Source organism: Pinus tabuliformis, chromosome 2_1, assembly GCF_031772625.1.
Source record: "Pinus tabuliformis cultivar Carrire ecotype Pingquan chromosome 2_1, CPIR1, whole genome shotgun sequence".
Classification (NCBI taxonomy): domain Eukaryota; kingdom Viridiplantae; phylum Streptophyta; class Pinopsida; order Pinales; family Pinaceae; genus Pinus; species Pinus tabuliformis.
The window spans coordinates 948,357,529-948,371,771 of record NC_142299.1 but is presented as its reverse complement, the minus strand read 5'-3'; the positions used below and the strand labels follow the sequence as shown (position 1 = coordinate 948,371,771).

Here is a 14,243-nt window from a genome sequence, read left to right as displayed (position 1 = left end):
AGTCGTTTATTGGGTGATTTACCCAAAATGGGGTTTTGGGACCAAGAAAGAAATAATTTAATATTCTAATGGTGAAAGAAGTGAAAACCTTAGATCTAGAAGGTTTGCTAAGTGACCCAAGGAAAATTATTTAATGAGCCTAAGGTGAGGTTCATGAGCAGTCAAGTGCAAGAGATGTAATCGTTCTTCTGTTGAGATAGTCCCAGGAGGCTGAAATACTCCTGGTCTAAGGAGGTCAAGTAGGGCTGGAAGGTGCCGAGTTCTGTTGTAGCTTTGGAGAGGGCCATGATCCTAAATCTTTGTGGAAGGAGGGCCGAAAGGCTAGTATTAGGTCTGAGTTCCCTTAGATCCATGTGCAGGAGACAAAACACAAGACTGAGGCTAAGAAGATGGTGACTGCAGGTTGAAATAGGAGGTTGAGGCCCGAAATATGCAGGCCAAGGGTTCCAAGCTACTTGACCAAGTGAGCAAGAGTATGAGGAAGGGCACTGAGGGCAGAGCCAAAACAATATGGCAATCATCCTTATGTGAACAAGAGCTCGCTGTAAATGCTTAGAGAAGGCCGAGCTGGAAGAAGGACGAGTTTCTTGAAGTCTGAGCAGTTTGATCCAAGAAGGATTGACATGTTATCTTTGTTCTGGGTTCTGTGCAAGACCAAGTGTAAAAGGGGGCAGCTGAGACTCTGTTTTGCTTAGGAAAGGAGGGCCGAAGTCCTGTAGTGGAGGCTGAGACTCTTGTACATGCCACAACAGGCTGAATAGGACTCAGTCCAGTCTAGGAGAGGGCCGAAAGGGCCTTGGATGGCACAGTAAATTTCCAGCAGTAAGCAGAATTGGTTAAGGAGGGCTGAGACCCATGAAATGTCTTGGAGCGAAAGGATCAAAGTGTGACAGAGATATATGAGGCTTGCATTCAGTGTTGGTTGGTTGCTAAGGACAGATCCAAGGTCTGCTAGGGCTATGGGAGTGATCCAAGTCCTGGATCTGAGAGGACTGTGAGGAGACTCTGAGTATAGATCTCGAAGTCTTTTCATGAACAAAGTTGTGAACAACATGCATTGAAGCTGATATACAGTGGTATATGATGCGGCAAACCCACTGTGAGTTGCTGGTATTTTGTGCCCTAAGTACAGTGATATTGGAGAAGCAAATCCACTGTCAGAAGGAAGACTTGTTGGGCCAAAAATCAGTGACTTTGGAGCAGCATAGATCACTGTAAGAAGGCTGAGCTGTGGAGCTGGTTGTGCAAGTGAATCTGGAGCAGCAGAAGATCTTGTGAGCAGCTGAAAGCAGAGGTATTGGAGCAGCATTATTCTCTACAAGTAGAGGAGGCAAAGGACCTGCCAGATTTCAAGGACAACAAGTGCATAAGTGGTTGTTCTTGTATAGTTCTTTGTGGGCAGATTGCAAATCTGTTGTTGCAGACTACAAGCCCTAGTTTGTATACTATGTATACTGTTTGTATCAGAGATCGAGTCCCACAATCCCTGTTACTGGAGCCCCATGATTCTTTTATTAATAGGTAATAAATTAATAGAGCATTGGGCTCATATATCTGTGCACTAAATTGATTTCACTGCTGAAGGTTTCTGGTGTAAAGTGCTAGTAGGTTTTGGGTATTTCTGTGTGTCTGTGATCGTGTTTTAGACATAGACCTGATTCTGAAGTGCCAAGGAAAAATCAACAGAAATCAGTATAGAAGCTTTATGTTGTAAGATCACTTGTAAGCTGTACTGCTTGGCAATTTCTGATTCATATCATAAACAGTTACCAAAAACATACACACCTTGCTCCATCTCCATTTTTTAGTTTCAATTTTTAGTATTTCCATGTGTGATCTGATGACAGGTCTTACTTTTAGAGAGGGAAAGTTCGGTTAAGCGTTGCTGATTTTATGCCTCGTTTGCAGGATGGTGGCATCATAGCTATTTTTGATGGATCAGCTGATAAGAAGGATGATGATGGTATTACTGATTTTTCTTTTTCTTTTTGTTTTTGATAGTAGTTTCAAAATAACATCCTTTGTTTTTATTGATAAATTTCAAAGGAATAATGCACCTTTTGTTTGTAGGTAGCTGCAGTTTTAAGCCTCCAGAACAACCAGAAGCTATAAGAACACAAAAAAAGCTATGTAATGCGGTAAAGAAATTATCAGGCGTCCGAAATGTGGGAAGAAGGTAAACAAACATTGAATCGTTGGAGGTTTTTATTAAAGGATGAGAAGTTTGGCCCTTGCTTGTTAACTGAGGGCTCTTCAAGAAAATCAATACTGTGGTCTCCTTATAGTTCATTTTTAATGCCTGTTCATATATAATCATAGATTCTAATACAGATAAGCTTTGATGCACGGCTAATATTCGCAGAATTCCTTGAAAGTTGTATATACTAAAATTCTGAGAAGCTTTTGACAACTTGATATGAAAGTTTGTCATTTGCAACCGTCAGGTTACAAACACATGCTTACATTAGTCTCTGGGTAACATTTAAGAGCCAGTCTCTGTGAATTAACAGTGCTTGATTGAATTTCTTCTTTTGTTTGTCTAAGTAAGCAATTTCTATTATTTAACAAAAAAGCATTCCTTATAGGAAAACCTCAGTAAAGTGACTATTTTCTTTTCCATCGAGGTATATTTTTCCAATTCTATGCAGTTCTATAAACATTCAGTTTTTTATGATGAACTGTGAAGTGGAAATAGCGTAACTCGAGGCCTCATGGAATAACTATGTTTGAGGTTAGTTATGTATGAAGCCAGTTTATTAACCCAGTTTTATCCATTGCATGTTTCCACTGGGAGATATAAATCCTGAATAGGAACTCAGTACAAACTGAAAATTTATTTGAAAATTCTTCTTGGCTGCCTTGATTTTTGTGTTTCCCTGCGTTCCATGTCATTTCTGCACATTATGGTATTTATTGCGCAGCAGTGATTTTTTATTGTATTCATTATATATCAATAATAAGATTAGGCTTTTATTGAAAGGAGAGCATCTAAAGTTAAAAGGCAAAGCAAAAATAATTTCTGCATGATTTAGCTGTGTTCTGCATTCTGCCTAGAGTAGAACATATGGTCAGCTGAATATAAAACTAGAGATTTCTCATTCTTGAGTAAAGAGGGATGATGTATTTGAAATTCCTTATAAACGTCAGATCAAATCTCTGGTATTAATTGATGTGTTTGGGTAATTCCTTTGAATTCTATTCCTCGTTGATGATTTCGGTATTACTTTGGGAAGATATCTTTACTAGGACCATCCATTTCCTGCAAATGTTTATCAAAGTTATATTGATGTTTTGGAGGCATTTCTTTTCTACTATAATGTAGGAAACGTTGATTGGGTCCGCATGAAGGGGAGCTTCAATTGTTTACTGTTGATCTATGATGGTCTGTATCCTAATGTTATTGCACATTGTAGCAACACTAACGAATATGTGAAAAAGTAGTCTTTCTGCCAAACTGAATAAAATGAATATATTTTTAAGCAACTCTAAAAACCATTGCTAACGAAATTAAAATGATAGTAATATAGCTGATGGCATTTTTTGATGCACCTACAACCACATAATACACTTAATTCAAAATCAATCTACTCAAATTTGTTGGATCTATGTGTCTGTCAATTGAATCTAATGAGTAGGGCCTATGGTTGAATTTTCCCATCGCACTCAAGCTTGCAACTTTCCCATGCACTTCTCATCACATCGGAAAATTGTTTGTGTTTCCGATTTTTTAACTTTATGGATTAATCAATGATAATTTTCTCCATGCACCTCTCATCAGATCTGAGAAAGTGTGCTTTTTGATGCTTGTAGTTTGTGATTTGTTTGATACGATTGTTCCATTGATACACATATTTCTTTGAACTATCCATATCATACATTTGACATATGTTTTTCATTGATTTGAATGTACTTTAAGGTTGATTTCCATGGATATATAAAATACTCGCATTTTTTTATCTGGTGTGTTTTCCTTTCTGAACCTTCATAATTTGTCTAAATGATTTTTCCATTCTAAACCTACACAATTTGTCGAATGATTTCTAATAAAGTTATCTATAGATATTTAGAAAAGTTATCCTTAGAGAAGTTTGCATGGTTGATTTCATTCTATCAAACGAGTATGTGAGGTGAATGCTTCTGGCTCATGAGATAATATAAATAGTAGTGGGTTTTCATACTGGTTGGTTGGTTGGTTGGAGTTCTAATTTTGAATAGGATGAAAAATATTATTTCAAAGACTTTTGTGATTGATATTATTGTATGTAGACTCTTTTGGATAAATTGCAATTAGATGAATGCTGGTGCACTAGTGTGGTCCATCATTATGAACAAATATTTTGATAGTGGATCACATTAATTTGGTTTGAAATTATTTTTCATAATTAATTGTGATTTATTCAGAAAACTATACATAAATAAGAATGTGTTTGGCCCTTAACAACCCTCACATTTCATGTTTTACTTTCTTTGTTTTGACTTGGTTATTTTTCTTTCTCAAACTCTGCACTTCAGTTGACTTGCTTTCCTTCATCCCTTGAACTTTATTCCTCATTGTGTTTTAGTTTTTCATTCATTATTTTCTTGATTTTCTTTTTGTTTGAACTCTTTCTGCCCATGATTTCTAGATTATGCCTGACCTTCTTATCAGGGCCACTTTTTAACCTCTTTTTGAAGTTCATTTTCCAATCCCAAAATTAGTTTGATTGCTAAATTAGGATCTGTGGTTATTTATTTTTAAGCAGTTTTTTTTTTTGAACTTTTTTGAATTCAAGTTCGAGCCTTTTTTCTAGAATTTTTACTTGAAATTTTTGCTTTAACTTAAACTTTTCTTTAGAGTCTTTGGTTCTTTTTAGAATTTGAATTCTAATTCTTTCTTTTCCTTTACTTACTTTTTGAAAATTTCTGTGTCTCCCCTTTCACTTTCCAAATTGCCCCAATTTCTAGAACTAAGCCTTTTTTTGTTTAATTAGTTCATTAGTCTCGTAATTTGGAAATCATACATGATTGTTAAATCTAGGCCTCTTATCACCTTTTTTTGCCTTTGAACTTTCCCTTTGGGCTTTTATTTGAACTGTTAAATATTTCAAAGCTTGCCCTTTGTTTAGACTTTGAAACTTCTTTTCAAATTCTCAATTTTTCGTTGAACTCTGTGATCCATTTGATTTGGTAATCAACCTTGATTGCTAAATTGGGGTCTTCATCCATTGACTTTGGTGTGGGTGGATTTTGATTTTCGTATTGACCTCGATCTCCAAATCAAGCTCATTTAATGGTTTGAAAAGATTAAATGAGCTTGATTTGGAGATCGAGGTCAATACGAAAATCAAAATCCACCTGAAGGGATTACTTGCTGTCAACCACAGAGCTTGACCCTGAGAGTGTTGAGAGAATTGATCATATGACCTCTCAATAACACATGCTTTTACGACTGAGACTTGACCAACTAAACTAACCCTCGAGGCTATCTTGTTTTATTTGGTTTATCTCACAAATTATTTGTTTTTAGCTTTAAGCATATTATTGTGGTTACTATCTTTTTACTCAAAATAATAAAACAACAATAAATAATATATTTGCACTATGTTTATCTCATTAGTTTTGTTAATCGAGCATAGCATTATTTTGTGCTTCACATATTAAAACATTTGCATTTTATTTATTGTAATAAAAAGTATTTAAATGTAAACTAAGTCATAATATAGAAAAATATTCAAAACCATTTGCTAAGAAAATGTTGTTTCATTAAAACCATCTATGATATGGGTTTTACTTGAGAAAAAAGAAGAAAAAAAAGCCAAGAAAAGAAATTAACTTACCCCTAATTGTTGAGCACAAAAAACAAGTGAAAGGACACATAATTATAGATTTTTAATTAAAATAATTTTTTAGTATTGTAATTTATGTTTGGCATAGCATAATTCAGCTTTATCAACAAAATGCTATTACCTTAAAATAGTAAGTTAAAAAGAATAAAAATAAAATAATCTATGAGGTGATTTTATTTAAAAAAAAATTAACCACAAAAATTAAATGAATTTGCACATAATTACATATTTTTAATAAAAAAAGATATTATATTTAATTGGTTGATTTATGTTTATTTTTATATTTGGTAATAATTTGTTAATGAAAAAAATGTTTTATTTAATTTTTTACTATAAAATATCTAAATAAATAAAAATAAAAATAAAAATAAATATTTATAAGAATTTGTTGGAAATTTTAATAGATGAGAAATACTTACTTTATACATGTATATAATTTTTTTAAACAAATAAATATTAGATTTCGATAGAAAATGAGAGATGAGGAGACAATGATTGTGCACACAAAAAATCACGCTCACTATATTTTATTGATCTCAATGGTTACATATTTATAATATCTAGATCAATCACAATTACACATCTAGATAGGTATTAGAACTCACACACAGTAAACTAACTACTTCTAGATTGACACCTAGGGACTCAATGACAACTCACACATGACATGGAAGCATTACTTCTAAAACCCTCCCTTAATGCTTAAATGTAGAAAATATAAAAACCCACAATTCAGCAATAAATAAATCTTCGTCATATTTGTCTGATATGGTCATCAGTAACACTGATATTCATTCTAAAATCTCAAGGTTTCAACTTTTTTCTTCACCATTTTTTCAAGCTTCCCACTTTATCCATTTAAGACATAACCGCTTCAAACCATTGTTGACATGCTTTGCAGAATTGATGCTTCTCAACCTCCTGGAGCGCAACTAGTGTGTCGATATTGAACCATCATATGGAGATGCCACCATCGGTTGAATATATGGCCTTCCACAATATTCACGAGTTATCTAGGATAACATTTTGGGTACATAATGTCTTTAGAATACAATTCTACAACTTGACTTTATAAAATAACCTGTACTGATGTTGCCGGAGCACGACGGGTCACACTAGCTTGGCCTTATTAAGAAGTCCCTGTGATTAATGCTCACGACAGGTCACATTCCCGGAGACAAGTCACACCAGCTTGACCTTATTAAGAACTACTTGTGACTAATGTTGATGATGAGTCACATTAGTCTCTTAAATAATTGACCTATTCTTTATGGTTCTGTATCAGAGGTTAACCAACAACTCTTTATTTTTTGCTTAGTTTTTAATACTACACGACAATAATGATAAAATTGCAACTTTAGCTCACGCCACAACTCGACCATAATATCATAAAACTTGAAATAAAACTATAAAGTTGACAGAGCAATCTCTGCGATATATATAATATTTGATTGTACATAACTAATTAGACCTTGAATATATTTGCATATAAAAAAAATGTGCATTAAGTCAATGCGATATTTTAAAATGGTATAAAAAATGGTGACATTGGACCTCATAATTTGAGTAGATTTTTATGATGATTAAATAGTTTTATGAATAAATTAGACATCAGAATAAGTTTTCTTTCAGGTATTATTTCTTTGAACTTGTTTTTGAGCTTCATTTTGATGACTTTTATTCTCCTCTTCCCCTGCCTCTTCTACCTGGTTCTCATATGGCTCTGGGTCTTGCTCGTTAATTTCAGGTTTTGTGTCCTTATTTCTTTAATGGTTCTGCAATATTTCAAAGAAATTTTCAGATGTTGCTGTCTCACTCTTTTCCTTACCGTTTTTCTCTTTGTTGGTCTCTGCTATGTTCTTATTTCTACCCTTTTTTTGAGTATGCCATTGATTCACTTTCTCGTCCAACACATTTTTAGGAGGGAACTCTTTACAGTCTCTTGCAAAGTTCCCATACTCATGACAATATCGACATTTGAAAGGGATCTGTTCGTAATCCAACCACTGGCAATGGGTCCATTCCCCTAAAGTTAAGTTAATATCTGATGGCAATCCTTTTTTGAAATCAACCTCCATGCATATTTTTCTGCATGCAAACTATGATCCTTTTTGTTATGACCGATCGATGTATTTTCCAACTTCATTGTCGATTACCCTCAAGTAGTCGTCACTCCCGCAGGATAACCCAACATGGGATTGAAGTTGGGAGGTTTTCATCTGGATTAAATTCCATGGTACATTTATTGAGATACATCCGTCTATTTATGAAGAAGTAGGGTCCATTTCTAAAAATTATATCTGTCTTCTTTGTTCTCAAATAGAAAGGCAAAAAATCCATTACCACACTCATATAACTTGATATTACCATTCATGATTGATCTCCAGGTTTTTTGATGCATATCTCCATAGATTTTGGGGATGACCACATCCCAGTGAACTTCCCTATTAGGGCATGCTCTGAGAAGGCTATTGAGGTTCTTCTCACACCCATTGAAAGCTCAACCGATGGGATATATTTTGTTTTCTTTACAAACTTTACATTGAAATCTCTTTTCTGGGGTCGTTTTGTAAGCGTTGTTACCATCATGTTGAAGGCTGTGCTCTCATCAATCTGGGGTGGAGGGGGAGCCCCTCTGCAGCAGCCATGGTAGAAGCATTCAAGCTCATGCCCTAGGGGGACCAGAACTCAGCTCGCGCGTGAGAAGAGGAAGTGATATATGAATTTTACAAACTCATATTAAATTCATTTTCACAAAACTATAAAGTCAAGCATTTATTTGCGAAATAAATGGAGATGATGATATATGCATTTACAATGTTCATGGGAAAGAGTAAGATATTCTTTAGAATGTACAACAACAAGGCTCAAATCCATTACAACAATATACTTGATATGAGCTCAACATGTCGTTAGTGGGAATTGAACGTGGCTGGGGAGGATAACAATCATTTTTTTGGAAATACTGAGAGGGAGTGGGGTTAATCAATATGTCTTTCAATTTTTAATTAGCTAGTTAAGATATTTCTTTGATTAGAAGCACATTATAACATAACAAAAAAAATAATAAAAAATAATTTTATTAATAAAGAAAGTGAAGACTCTAATCCTCTTTTACCCAACATGTACAACAAAATATCCAACTTCTTCAAGGCTTCAACCTTGAATAAGGACTCCAATCCTCAAATATCAATCCGAGCTCCAACTTGGTCTCTCACAAGGCTCCAACCTTGTATGAAAATTCCAATCCTCAAATATAAATCCAGGCTCCAACATAGTCTTTCACAAGGCTCCAATGTTGTATGAGGACTTCAATCCTCAAATATAAATCTAGGTGCCGACCTATTCTTCAAGGTATGCTTTTGGTTTGCTTCAAGAAGGACTACAATGTCTGCACCAAATTTTTGTTCCAAGACTCTTCAAATATGCTCTAAACAATTGGTTCACAAGTCTTAAATGATCTGCTCAATATATCCTCCAATTTTCCTAGGTATATAACAAGGAAGAATCTGAATTCCCCTTCAAGTCTTCTTCAAAAAAGGGTCTCTAAGATTGCTCTGGGGAGTTTCCAAAAATTGGTCCTAAATGTCATCAGGAGGCTCCTTCAAGATCTCTTATATTTATGTTCCAAAAGCTCTTCAAAAATTACTTCAAATATTGATCTATAATCACTCCAAGAACTACCTCATGAATATTCCAAAGGTCACTTCGAAGGTTAATACAAAGTCTCTCCAGGACTTGCTCTAGGAATACTTCAAAAGTATTTTCAATGTTTGGTTCTGGGTTTTTTCAAAGAATTGCTCCAACGTGACTTCAAGAGATTGGTCAAGAATATTTTAAGATCTGCACCCAAGACACTTCAACGATCTGATCTAGGCATGCTTCAAAGGAAACTTTAAGATTACTCAAAAGGCATCAAGAATGTGCATACAATTTTGCTCCAAATAACTCTCTAAACTTATCAAGAGATGCTCCTTCACTTTGCTCCTAGGTTCATGAGGAATGAACCATATTTTTCTTCACCACTGGTCCAAATTACTTCTTGTCTTCTTGCCCGAGTTCTTCTGTTCTTTTTCTTGGACGAGTTCAGGTCAAATTAGGTCGAACTAGCCCTTATTTATATTAGTCTAGATGCTAAAAAACAAGGCCAACTTTAGGGCCGACTTGTCTTCATTCCTGGAGCCAACTTTGGCACATGCAATTTTCTTTCATGCTTAGGAATTGCATGAGGAATTACAACATGTTTTAAAGCTGGTGAATTATCTTTGTGTTAATGTAACCTGTTCAACTCTTACCCTATTGCATAGCACTTCTACTATAACACCCATTATAGCTATAATTTAAATGACTGCCATTGCTCATGGTTCAAGCCCCCTACTACAAGATTCATTTACAACTTTTCAAGAAATTGGTATTACTCCTTAGGTAAAGATGTGATCACACTAATTACCCCATTTACTGTTGTAAATATAACTATAGGGATCTTGTTGGATTTTGAATCTGGCACACACTTAACAAGAGATCCATGCCTAAAGTGGTTAATAATATCCCCGAGGTAGTATTCCCTTACAACTTCCAGTTTTTCTCCCTCTATTTTACTTGCAACATCCCTCTTTCTCCTCACTATAAAAAGGTTTAAATTGTTCTCTTCTCCTAGGTATACATCATCGTCTAGAATTGCAATAGAGGTCTCTAATAGCTCGTTCCTTGGGCTTGTATAACAACAAAGTGACAGATTTCATAAAATCTCCACAAGTTTGAACATAGAGTACAACTTAATGACTATGATATTCACATTCACTCTGCAACTCTTGTGATATCACATAATCACCTTTAGTTGATGGGTAACTAACTTAGGTCAATCTTAACTCGTGATCTATCAACATTGGTATGATCATGGTCTTGGATTATAGTTTTGCATTGTGTCTCTCTGTGGTGACTTTCTTTGACATCAATGACAACATCTCAACAATCTCCCCCTTTGTCATTGATGGCAACATACACTGTAGCAACTCCCCCTGCGATAACGCTCCTTGATCTTTTTCTCCCCCTTTTGACATCATTGGAAAATGGGGTGATCTATCAACTACTCCCCTGTATTTTCTACCACTAAAGATCTTTCCTCCTGGCAATAATGCTTTCTCTCAGTTTTTGGAGACAAAGGAATTTCAACATAGTTCATGGCATTTGAAATAGGTCAACAAGTGTGACAACTATATTGTCTTGGATGTTGCAACAATTATCTTGTGGCATCCATGCGATTTGAAATAATGTAACGAACCGTGGATGAAAAGAGAATTTTCACAAGAAGATGCACCTAAAATCAAGATGAGTAGGGCATAGTAAGACAAGGCCTAAATGATGATTCCATTCCTTTGATGGATACTTCAAAAACTCAACATTATGAGAGAAGGAAAGCCCCATTTCAATAAGGAATGCCAAAGGGAAATGCATGTATGTCAATTGATGTTTATGACATGTGGAATTCCTTTCTCAACCTTCATTACAACCTTAGGATTTGATGGAGATGATTTCTATTAGATAACCAACCCTGGGCTTTATTGTACAATGTCCGAAAGTTGGAGATGTGCCAAAGTTGGAACATATTCATTTTCTAGTTACTTTATGCCAATAGGTTGATGTTTCTTTGCAGATTCCTTCTGGATACGGACTACAACAATAAATGTAATCATTGACCCTTTGTTAGTTTTATTGATACATGTAAAAAGCATAAAGGAGCTAATGTTGATTAAGGAGAAGTTTTTGATGCTTCTCTTTAACCAAACCCTCGAATCTTACTAGGGCGGGTTAAATAATGGGACAAGATTGTCTTAATTTTTTTGCCCTTAGTTGTGACAGACTATGATAGTATCTATAAGTTTTCATTGATTTAAGAAGATTATATACAAAAGATTAAAACAAAAAATCAAAACTAGAACTTAGTATTTACAAAAGGGTGTGAGATTTCATAAAAAAATATGAAATATAATATTTCTATTAAAAATCAATAGACAAAAAATGAAAATTAGACATAATAAGCAACAATAGATATGTTAAGTTTGTAAATTAAAGAGAATTAACTGCAAATAAAAATATAATTTTGTAAGAGATATACACAAAAAAATATGGAGGAAAACAAGGGTGATTTTATTAATTTAAAAGTATGTGAGTACAACAGGATCAAAAGGCAGATTCATGTGAAGAATCATAGACCAAATCAGATTCTAAACATTTGCAATGTAAATAATCATATACAAAAGTTTTGGAAAGAAAACAAAAGACGAGACAACCTTCAAACACCTTCAGATGATCTGATACAATGATTGACAACTTGTTTCTTTGCAAATTAATAATTGTTAGAACTGGTTGAGTAAAAATTAGACCTTCAAATAGCAAATGGAATGACAGAAAAACAATTCACCTAAAATGATATGCCGAAAGGATGAGTGGAATTTCTCATTTGACAATATATTCCCTTCGAAATTGATTTGTTTCCAACTTATAGTTCAACTTCTTATAACACACAAAATATAAAAATTCGGAGGAAGGAAATATAAATTAGACTCAATGCATACGTCTCATTGCAAATTTCTCTCCCCTCCTTCATATCTCGCTCCCTCTTTTATTCCCCCTTAATGTGGTTAGATAGTTGAACCGCTTTGGTAATTTATTATAATATATGTTCTAATCAAGTTTTGATTAGGATTCAAGGGTAGGAGTTCTAAAGGGAAATATTTAAAAGGATTCATTTTACAATTATTATATTTAACTTTCCTAGCATGTGGGACCCTCCCATTCCATGATATAAGTCATTTAATATGACTTTTGACAATTTTTTTTAACCATAATGACGTGATGAACATAAAATATGTGTGCCATATAATTCAAAAAATAAATCAATCATGTTGCCATACAATGTGTATAAGCAAACATAACCTCTATGCCTCCATAAAAAGCCATCATCATTTATGTATATCTATGCTGAAATAAACATCATCAAACAACAATAGATAAACTCCTTATTTCTCCAAAATATCCTTGTTCCTCAGGTATTTGGACAAAAGTAAAAGAATGTACAGACTCTCTGCATTGAGTGAATACAAATATAAAAATTGATGGAGATTTTGTCTTATAGCGGAGGAAAATAATAGTAACCCAAGGCCATGAATAAATGCATATGCTAGCACATATATATATACCCAATTTGTACGTGTGGCGATATCCCGCGTGGCTGGGATGGCGCGCTATTTGCCTCCCCACCCGGGTTCGACCCACTGTTTCATGTTGCAGTGCCGTCATTTGATGCAACGATATTGAGCATCAGACCATTGTACATATTGTAAGTTGTGTTATGGGATTAATATAAAGCTTCTTCAGAGGGACTACCCCTCATTTGAAAATATATATACCTAATTTGTCATACAACAGACATAGTTTATTTCAGAGGGAACGCCTTACGGCGTAATTATGAAGCTATGTGTATTTGAAATGAACAAAGCTTTATCATGCCCGTGGACACATTGATAAAATATCATTTTTGCGCTACGGTAATGTCGATATGGGTTTGTGCCCAAGACCCTCGGGTCACGAGGGCTCCCATCGACATGTATCATATAATAAAAGAAAACTATCCAATTGGACTATATGGTTTTATAAATGGTGTATTAAGACCACCCAAATGATCCATGACAACTGTTAAATCGAGGGTGTAAATGCTAATCACGATTATGTGTGGGAAAAAACTTCTAATAACGCTTTTAAAATAAAAGAAGAGTGTCCTTGCTATACATTATCAGGAAAAATGTTTGCATCTTCGTTTTTGAGTGGCCCTTTATAACAAAAGGAGGATATATCGAATGTGCAATAACTCAGTATTTTGACTAAAATGTGCAGAGGAGGTATTTCATCTGAAAATAGAGCATATAAAACAAGTTTTAACAAGTTAAAAAAACGCTAGATACGATGGAGGATTCTAAATCATGAAAAATAAATACCAACTTAGGAAACTGATGAAAAGTACCAAGTGCTTTTGTGCCTGAGGTCTCCACCTAAAGAGCTAGCACTGTGAGTAGAGAGAATGCGGGGGAAGTCGAAATTGTTGAAACATTCACAGAGGCTCTTTTTATTTTGCATACAAATAAAATCAGCTTTGTAGAAGTGTACATAGTGAATACTTGTACAAAGGAAAACTTTATGAGTTTCAAAATGTTCTTAAACCAATAGAGAGGAATTTTGACTTAGAAGGACTGATTTCAGAGAAATCCTGAGACACTATCAAGCAATTGATAACACACAAGGAAAAACAGGTATAGAGGATCCATAATGTAATTTTTACCTATTAACGCTTGGAGGAAATTATTTGTCGTTCAGGCATACTTGGTGATTTTAGCGTGCCTAAGAACAGTTGCAGTGAGTTCC

The 14,243-nt window shown here is 34.5% G+C and overlaps 1 protein-coding gene across 1 annotated transcript in view; it reads left to right on the top strand.

Moving 5' to 3' along the window:
- LOC149203783 (uncharacterized) overlaps positions 1-2,284 on the top strand; it is an 84,411-nt gene extending 82,127 nt beyond the window's left edge. The window contains exons 7-8 of the mRNA XM_089403552.1: positions 1,909-1,963; positions 2,071-2,284. Of these exons, the coding sequence (XP_089259678.1) occupies positions 1,909-1,963; positions 2,071-2,180 (165 nt within the window). The 3' untranslated portion in view covers positions 2,181-2,284. The remainder of the gene's footprint in view (positions 1-1,908; positions 1,964-2,070) is intronic.
- The last annotated feature ends 11,959 nt before the right edge of the window (positions 2,285-14,243 follow it).